At 45.9% G+C, this 10,196-nt stretch overlaps 1 protein-coding gene across 1 annotated transcript; it reads left to right on the top strand.

Annotated features, from left to right (window-relative positions):
• The first annotated feature begins 8,281 nt into the window (after positions 1–8,281).
• Positions 8,282–9,280, top strand: LOC135972595 (olfactory receptor 52R1-like). Its single transcript, XM_065551150.1, has one exon. It carries the CDS (start codon positions 8,282–8,284, stop codon positions 9,278–9,280), a length of 999 nt encoding a protein of 332 aa, XP_065407222.1.
• Positions 9,281–10,196: the final 916 nt, after the last annotated feature.

Genomic DNA, 10,196 nt, shown 5'->3' with positions numbered 1-10,196 from the left:
GAAATACAGCACATTTCAGGAGCTTCTAACAAAGTAGCTGATGCACTCTCCTGTGAAAGTTTCCCAGAATCAACTAGTTAAAATCATCCTTGAAATGTGGAAAATATTGTTAGGTTTTCTATAATCAGTAGTATATCTAGAGGTCTATGTGTCTTATTCATTCTGTTTTCTCCTAGAGCTCCAGGAAGAAATCACAGCCAACATGGAGCAGGCTGTCCAGCACCATCTGTGTTTTGGGGTGTGTGTCATAAATATACAGCTAAGGGTAGCATAAAATTATAAGAGCATAAGAACATAAGAACGGCCATCTAGTCCAGTATCCTGTCCACCTACAGTGGCCAATGCCAGGTGCCCCAGAGGGAGTGAACCTAACAGGTAATGATGAAGTGATCTCTCTCCTGCCATCCATCTCCACCCTCTGACAAACAGAGGCTAGGGACACCATTCCTTACCCATCCTGGCTAATAATCATTAATGGACTTAACCTCCATGAATTTATCCAGTTCTTTTTTAAATGCTGTTATAGTCCTAGCCTTCACAACCTCCTCAGGTAAGGAGTTCCACAAGTTGACTGTGCGCTGTGTGAAGAAGAACTTCCTTTTATTTGTTTTAAACCTGCCCATTAATTTCATTTAGTGGCCCCTAGTTCTTGTATTATGGGAATAAGTAAATAACTTTTCCTTATCTACTTTCTCCACATCACTCATGATTTTATAGACCTCTATCATATCCCCCCTTAGTCTCCTCTTAATCCCTCCTTACCTGTAAAGGGTTAAGATGCTCAGATAACCTGGTTGGCACCTGACCAGAAGGACCAACGGGGAAAGAAGATACTTTCTTTCTGGGGCGGGGGGGAGGCTTTGTTTTTGTGTTCTTCCCAGAGACAAAGGGAGAGACCAAGCAAGTAATCCAGCTCCGACTGAAATGATACATCTAATATTACAGAAATAGTAAGTAATAGCAAGGAAATGTGTTAGACTATCTTTTGCTTTAGTTTGTGAATTTTCCCTGTGCTAAGAGGAAGGTTTATCCCTGTTTTTGTAACTTTAAAGTTTGTAAAGTTATCTTCCATCCTGATTTTACAGAGGTGATTCTTTTATCTTTTTTTAATTAAATTCTTCTTTTAAGAACCTGATTGATTTTTCATTGTTCTTATGATCCAAGGGTTTGGATCTATGTTCACCTGTACCAATTGGTGAGGGGATTATTCTCAAGCCTTCCCCAAGAAAGGGGGTGAAGGGCTTGGGGGGAAATTTTGTGGAAACAGGAACTCCAAGTGGTCCTTTTCCTGAATCTTTGTCTAACTCACTTGGTGGTGGCAGCATACTGTTCAAGGACAAGGTGGAATTTGTGCCTTGGGAAAGTTTTTAACCTAAGCTAGTAAAAATAAGCTTAGGGGGTCTTTCATACAGGTCCCCACATCTGTACCCGAGAGTTCAGAGTAGGGAAGGAACCCTGACAAAAGCCTTCTGGGGTGCACTGTCACAGGCCCGGCTTCACAAAGCCCTGGCTGGAATGATTTAGTTGGTATTGGTCCTGCTTTGAGCAGGGGATTGGACTAGATACCTCTTGAGGTCCCTTCCAACTCTGATATTCTATGATTCTATGATTCTACACTAGATGCGATAAGTCGATCCCCGATAGATAGATCGCTACCCGCCGATATGGTGGGTAGTGAAGACGTGCCCCCAGAAGGAGGTGTGATTAGAACTAAAGCAGGGTTACAAAAGCTAATGGAGAGCCACGTGCTCCCAGCTGTGTGTCTGGTGCAGCCGCCACTCAATGGCCCATTCTCACTAGCCCCAATCTAGTTCCCCGCGAACACGTGATCTGCTCTTAACGGCCCAGGACACACTTCCAACAGCCAGGGCAGGGCTGTGCATTTCCGCTGTCTCACACCCACCCAGCAGTCAATGTAACCACCCATTCTTAGTGCTGTTCCTCCCCCATCTCCCCACCTGCCCCCTTTCTGGTTTGTTACACACAGTAGCTGTGTCTTGTCTGAATTTGATTTCTAAGCAACTTGGGGCAGGGGCTGTTTCTCCTTCTGTGTTTGCGAAGGGCCCAGCACAAGGGGCCCTGAACTGGAGTGGGGCCTCTGCAGGCTTCCACAATACAAATATTGATCATAAATTATAAACACAACTATCTAGCCAAATCAGGGACTAGACCCCCTTTGCCTTTAGCTACAGACGAAGGTCAAACCATGCTTGCCAGCTACAGAGTGTTAGTAACTTAAGTACAGGTGGACATGGCACCCCTGTTCAGCTTGGACAGGAGAATTCGTTCAGTCTCGTTTTAGTGCTTAAAAACCCAGGTTCTCTGCACTGGAGAAATACCCCAATTAGCCAGAGGAGCAGGCTGAGGGTTTAGCTGTGGGGATCCAAGTACCCTCCAGCCGGCCCAGTGCTGGAAAGTCTGACTCAGCCTCGAACATTCAATTTCAATTCCACCTGGGAGACCCTGGGAGGAAATGAACCGAGAGGGAGAGAACAAATCCAATGCAAACACTAATCCAGTCTCTATCCTGCCTATAGGGAACCCCTTGTTCCACAGCAGCTTTGGGGGGAGGAGGAGGTCTCGGTCCCCAGGATAGGCCCCCGGCTGCCCTCTATCCACAGGAACATTCTGTTGGTGTCGGTTTTACTGAGTCTGTTCCCCCGAAGCCGCCCCAGTGACTGTGATGCATTGGCAGGTTTCTGAGTGGGAGCAGAAGTGGAGTCCTGGAGTTCACACCTCACAGAAGCGGGGAGCTCACAAACCCCAGCTAGTTCTGAAAACCTCAGATTCACCTTCAGAGGATGGTGAAGGCTCAGGCTCCCTCTTCCAGCCTTTCCTCTGCATCCCACCAATGAACAGCCCCTGTCAGAGCTGGAGTCCATTTCCCTCTTGGTGTGACGGAGAGACCGTGCTTATGGCAGGGACGTCAGAACTCCTGGGTTCTGTCTGTCATCCTGCCACTCAATCTCTGTGAGACGTTGGCCACCTCACCTCTCCCCGTGCCTCAGTTTACCTATCTGCATAATGGGGATATGTTCATAGTGACTTTCCTTTGCTAGGTGTTTGAACATCCTTCAATGAAAGGTGCTGCCCAGTATGGACATAGTTACTGATGAGAATTACTGATCTCTGACCCCTTAGCAGCAGCCCCATGTGCCTGCAGAGAGTGCTTGTGTCTCCCATCAGTTGTCAATCTCCAGATTTGTCTGTCTACAATCTAGCCAGCTGTCCTGGGTATTTGCAGGGTATCAGACCCTTGGGCGATCTAGGCATTATCCCTGGTTTTCTTACTAATCAACTATAATTTTTAAAAATACACAAAAGCACAGAGCAGCCAATTCCTCTCTGACTCCGCGGAGAGCACAAGGGTTCTCATCTCCCTTTGGGAAGGTGCCTTAATTGATGTTTACTCCTAAAGCTGGATAAACAGCACAGAAGTGCAGGCATGGAAAGAGAGACATTGGCTAGAGTGTCTCCGGGCTCCAGCCTGTTTACATCCAGATGCTGCTTCTCCCCTAGAGGCTGAGTGAACCCCACTGGGATTGCACAGAGCTATATTATAAACAGCACAAACCCCTGTATCAGCTCTCGGCGTGGGATGCTGCTGCAGATGCTGGGCTGAGAGAGGTGTGGGACACGGCTACCTGAGGGGGATTCCCAGGGCAGACGCTTCCATCTCAGGATTCACAGGTACCCATCTCTTGCTGAGGAGCTCACCTGCTCGACAAACCCAGTGTAACGTGGACGTGATGGGACAGAGAATAGGTCTGGGGTCCTTTTCATTCTGTGCAGCCATTAAACATCCCAGGGCCCTTGTCACAGGGGATGAGTTTGCTCCAGTAGAATGGGCCAAAATGTCCCTCTTTGCTGTGCCGCCTGGCTGATGGCCTCCAGCCCCAAGGTGGCTGCATTTCAATGGCACAGTGGATCCTTCAGGATGAAAGGTGTGAGTAGATGTACAGTACAAGGCTTGTACATTGCTCAGGCCCCACAGAGACAAAACCCCTTTGGAGTAAGAACTGAGTAAAGATCTCAGGAGCCAGCTGTGTGTTAATGCACAGACACTGTCACCTCCTCCTCTTGCATCTCAGGGCTTTGGCTCTTAATGGGTGGGGCTGTACCTGACTTTTAAATTCTGGAAAGCATGGAGGTGCTAGGGCTCCTCACTGGAACAGCTATAAGAATTTTTCAACATGGGCAAGACATGTTCTCTCCTAGTTTCATTCGAGAAGTCCGCTGAAGTGTTATGTCTGAAACTTTCAAAAAACAACTCAAGTGGAAGCAGACACCCAGTGTGGGAAATTTCAGTCCAAAGCCTTAAAGATTGGCAAACTTATAAGCAACTGAAAATTATGTCTCCTAATCGAAGGTATCAGACAGACTTAACTAACCATGGTGCCACCAGCACCACCTACAATGGCCAATCCATTTGTGAATCCCATTCAGCTAAACTCTTTGCTCCAGTAACGTCTGTGACAAGGAGTTCCACAGGCCAACTATGGATTATGTAAACAATTTTCTTTCGTCAGTGTTAGCTGTTCAGACTTTCGATGTAATTGAATGTTCCCTTGTTCGTTTGTTGTGAGACACAGTAAATATAAATGCCTGATCTATTCATAGGGTTTGTGGTCAGAAGGGACCATTAGATCATCCAGTCTGACCTTCTGTATAACAGAGGCCACTAAATTTCACCCAGTTACCCCTGTATTGAGCCCAAAGACTTGTGTGTGACTAAGGCCTGGCCTAGACTAGGATTTTACATCATAGAATCCTAGAGCCACAGGGTGAGAAGGAACCGCAAGCGTCAGCTCGTCTAACCCCCTGCCAAGATGCAGGGTTTGTTGTGTTTAAGCCATCCAGGTCCGGCCTCCTTTAGAAAACCTGCAGGAAAGGAGCCGCCATGATTTCCTGAGGCGTCTGTTCCATTGTCCTCCTGTTCCAACAGTTAGGCAGTTTATCCTGAGATTTAATCGAAATCTGCTGTGCTGTAGTTTGAACCCATTGCCTCTTGTCTGCGCTCTGTGGCAAGAGTGAACAACTTTTCTCCGTCTTTTTTATGGCAGCCTTGCAAGTATTTGAAGACTGCTGTCCTGTCCCCCCACTAATCTCCTGTTTTCCAAAGTAAACATACCCAGTTCCTTCAGCCTTTGCTCATATGGCTTGAATTCCACCCCTTTCATCATTTTTGTCGCCTGCCTCTGGTCATTTCAAGTTTCTCTACGTCCTTCCTATACACTGGTGACCCAAACTGGACACAGTACTTCAACTGAGGCATAACCAGCACTGAGTAGAGCGGTAGTATCACCTATCGGGACTTGCATGCTATGTCTCTGGTAATGCAACCCAAAATTGCATTTGCTTTGTTTGCAACAGCAAAATAATCCACACCCCTGAAGGATGTCGCTATATCAACTTAACCCCGGTATAGACAGCATCAGGTTAAGGGAAGAATTCTTCCATCGACCTAACTACCACCTCTCGGGGAGGTGGATTACCTACACTGCCGGGAGAACCCCTTCCACCGTTGTAAATAGTGTCTACACTGAAACGCTAAGGCAATACTGCTGTAGTGTTTTAAGTGTAGAGAAGACCGTAAACAGATCTTCCAACATCCAGTCTGGGTCTGCAGACATGGGGAGTTGGAGAATCCACCACTTCCCTTCGCAGTTTTTTCCAAAGGTTAATCACCCTCAGTGCTCAACATTTGCCCCATATTTCCACCTGGAATTTGTCTGGCTTCAGCTTCCAGCCGTTGGGTCTTGCTCTGCCTTTCTCCGCTTTACCAATGGTTTTCACCCCATGTAAATCTCTGCTTGATCGTCTTTTTGATAAGTTAAATATCCGATGCCCTTTTAGTCTCTCAGTGTCCGGTATTTTCTCCATCCTCCAATCATTTTTGTGCTTCTTTTCCGCACCCTCTCCAATTTTTCTATATCCTATTTGAAATGTGGATCCCAGAACTGGACACAGTCAATTTCACCAATGCCGTGTGCAGAGGTAAAATCCTTCCCCTGTTCCAACTCACCACTCCTCTGTTTGTGCATCCAAGGATCACATCAGCCCTTTACGCTGGGAGCTCACAATGAGTTGGGCATCCACAGTGATCCTTTTCAGGGTCCCTGTGTTCCATAATACAGTGCCCTTGTCTGTGGGTCGGGTCTGCATTGTCTGTTCTGAGAGGATCACTTTGCATTTGCCTGTATTATAACCACTCTGCCAGTCTTTGGGTCATCTACACATTTTATCTGCAGTGATTTTCTATTTGCTTCCAGATTCTTGATGAAAATATTGAATAACATCAGGCTTAGAACTGATCCCTGCAGAACCCCACTAGAAAAAGCCCCATTCGCTGACACTGGCCCCTTGAAAACAGCTTTCTGAGATCTGTCAGTTAGCCAGTTTTTAGTACATTTTACTTGTGCTCTACTGATATTGTAGAGTGTTCATCTGAACGTTTTTCCCTACTAAATCAAATGCCTCAGAGAAATTGAAGTTTATTGCTTCTGCGCAGTACCGTCGGTGAAACAAAAGTGTGCTCTCATTAAACGATGAAATCAGTTTTATTTGACAAGGCCTGTTTTCCATAAACCATTTGTTTACTGACATTAATTATATTCCTAGACTTTTATTGAATTAATCCCATACCGCCTTTTCCATTGTTTCCTAACCATGTCAAATCTTTTTTTAACTTTCCCTTCATTTTTTTAATAGTTTACGTCTAACACAGAACTGTCCTGTATTTGCTTTTTTTGTGTGGCTCTACTGCTGACAGATTGCGTCTGGTTCCACATGAGATGTGCGGTGGTTTGGTCACTTTGTAACTCTGATGTTCATAACTCTAAGGTTCTACTGTAGATGCTGTTTAACATCCTCCTTGGCAGCTAATGGACTGGAGACTATTTCATCACTTCATGTGATATGAGTATCTCGTACTGCTTCTTTCCAAATGCAGAACAAAACTATTTCTGCAACACATCTACATTCTCTGCAACATTAACAAGCTTCCTTTCTCCCTCTAGGAATTGGCCTAAACCTTTTATAGGGTTTTTCTTGTTCTTAATGTACTTAATAACCTCCTTTTTGTTATCCTTAGCCCCACCAAACATGGATTTTTCTCTGATGTCTTTAACGTCCCTTATCAATTTTCATAACTTCCAATTTGTATTGCTTGCTATCTATTTTCCCTTTTTTCCCATTTGTATATATTGCTTTTCCCCCCACATAATTGCTGCCTTCATTTTGCCACTGAACTGGGTTTTAGCCAAAGTTCTCCACTTCCTTGACTGTGGAATTGTAACTTTTTAGCTATCCAATAAACTCTTCTTAAAGAATTCCCAAGTTTCAGTCCCGCTTTTCTGTCCAATATTTTCCTCCCAATCAGTTTTGCTGATAATTTTCCTCAGCTTTGGGGAATTAGCCCTTTTGACTGGTATCTGTAGATAGCTATTACTGGTTGGGAATTGTTCTGATTGTCCATTTGATTGTAATCAGTCCCATTCTTTATTTTCCTCTCCTCTATCATATGTCCCTTTCTTTTTGTCTTCTCTAAACTAAACAGTCACAGACTTTTCAGTCTGTCCACATATGGCAGCCTTCCCCATTCTCAGAGCCTGTCTCGGAAATCCTCTTTATAACACTGTATCCTTTTTAGTGACTGGATGACCAAAACTGAGCACATATCCAGAGCAGGTTTTCTCCATCCCATTTCTTAGGCATCCAAACATTGTCTTTGATTTGGCCAATACAGCAAATGAGCATGTGTTTTGTTGACCTGCTTTCAATGATGCCCAGGTCTTTTTCTGAGGTGTGTTCTAGTTGGGATGTTTCTCCCTGGCACATGTCTTGGAAAAGGTTTGGGTTTTTTTACACTTTCAGATTTGAGCAACCGGGTGAATGGGGAACTCCCTACAGCATGGACTCTCTAGCCTGGCTTTCATTGTATTAAGGAACAATGATGGATAACCAGTATCCACACTCATGTTTCCTGCTGGTGCCTATTAAGATTTCCCACACCATGACATGTAGAATTATTGACTGATGGAGCACCATCAAATATGGAATTGGCATTAGTAGGGTCAGTTGTTCATAATTCATTTCTCTGAATAATGAAAATGTCATTTTTCAGTGTGTGAAGAGCGATCAATCTGCTTTGCCCATGAGAACAGCCTCCAATAGTGCATGCAGTGTCTCATATTAACGTTGTCTCTCCATTCAGGGATTTGTACTGCCAACATCACTCTAGAGCCTGGGCATATACAGGAAGTAAGGAAACATACGGTACATGCAGGAGACACCGTTCTGCCTCAGAACTGGACACCTTCTCCCTTACTCCATGTCAGATTCCAACACAACCGACTTCACCAACCCCTCCACCTTCATCCTGCAGGGCATTCCTGGCCTGGAGATGGCCCATGTCTGGATCTCCATCCCCTTCTGCACTATGTACGCCATAGCCGTCTTGGGGAACTTCACCATCCTGTTCATTGTGAAGAGGGAGCCGAGCCTCCATGAACCCATGTACTATTTCCTCTGCATGCTGGCCGTCAGTGACCTGGTTGTATCTACGTCCATTGTGCCCAAAATGCTGAGCATCTTCTGGTTCAATTCCAGGGAGATCGATTTCAGTGCCTGCCTCACCCAGCTGTACTTCATTCACTGCTTCTCAGCGATGGAGTCTGGGATCTTCGTGGCCATGGCTTTGGATCGCTACGTGGCTATCTGTGATCCCCTGAGACATTCCACCATCCTGACAAACCCTGTGGTGGCCAAGATTGGCCTGGCCATAATGCTGCGCGGCATCATACTCATACTGCCCTTTCCCTTCCTGGCAAGGCGGTGGCCATATTGTAAAACCAACATCATCCCCCACTCGTACTGTGAGCACATAGCAGTGGTGAAGCTGGCCTGTGCTGATGTCAGCATCAGTAGTTACTACAGCCTCTCTGTGGCATTCTTGGTGATGGGTCTGGATGTGTTTTTTATCGCCATGTCCTATATCCAGATCCTCAGGGCCATCTTCAGTCTCCCCACAAAGGATGCGCAGCTCAAGACTTTTGGGACCTGTGGCTCCCACCTCTTTATCATTTTAGTCTCTTACTTCCCAGCTCTCTTCTCCTTCCTCACGCACCGGTTTGGCCACAATGTACCCTTGCATTTCCACATTCTCATTGCCAACGTGTATGTGCTCATGCCCCCCATGCTACACCCCATCATCTATGGGGTGAGGACCAAACAGATCTGGGACAGGCTGCTCCAACTACTTACTCATAAAGGGACGTAAAGTTTTCTCCTGGTGCTCTGGCTCTCAGACCGAGCTCCATGCAGAGCTGGCTGGTGACATGGTGCTGGGCCGTCTTCCCTGAATCACTGACTGGACAGTCAAAAAGACATTAAACACTTTCCTGACCTTACTGTGCTGTATCAGCATGACAAACTGGGAATAGGCCTATGTACAATTCAGTGGGTTGCCACCTTTCTAATAGCTAGTATCTGGACCCCTGAAACGCCACCCTGTGCCCCACCTCTTCTGCCAAAGCTCCTTCCCTGCTTTACCTCTTCCCCCCAAGACCCCACCCCTGTGGCTTGCTCCTCTATTCCCCTGCCCCTGTCACTTGCTGGATCATTTCCATTTCCCTCCTGTGACATTCTATACCTTGGGGAGTGTGCTATAACCCCCATATTCCTCATTTTCATATAATCATGATCTTACATATAACGCCTGCCATGTAAGATATCAGGGGAAAGGTTATGATCTGCTGAAAGTCATTTCTCTATCCATATATGTATATCATTAATGCATATGAAGTTATGAGAATTGTGTTGTATGGTTGTCTCTAAAACATGATGTAAGTTGGGGGAATCAGCCAGATATTAGCTCCCCAGAGGGAACAGCAAGGAAAGTAACCAACACCTGGGTGTGGTGTCAAACAACCATCAACAGCCATTGTCCAGCAAGGGAGCTACAATGCGATGATTCACCCCCATGGGGCCGCACCAGGGAATTGCTCAACTTTGCTTGGAGAGACTCAGTAAAGCTCACCTGACTCTGAAGGGCTGGGGGGCAAAGCCAAGAGTAAGGAAACAACATCATAAAAGGGAGAGATATTTGCCAGCTCTTCCTCTCTCTTCCTCCTACATCTGCAGACAAAACCACTACCAAGCGACTGAATCTCTTATCAAAAAGGAGATCCTGGCTG

Source organism: Chrysemys picta, chromosome 1 (assembly GCF_011386835.1).
Source record: "Chrysemys picta bellii isolate R12L10 chromosome 1, ASM1138683v2, whole genome shotgun sequence".
Lineage (NCBI taxonomy): Eukaryota > Metazoa > Chordata > Testudines > Emydidae > Chrysemys > Chrysemys picta.
Note: the sequence above shows the minus strand (reverse complement) of the source record. Positions and strands in the feature narration are given on the sequence as shown.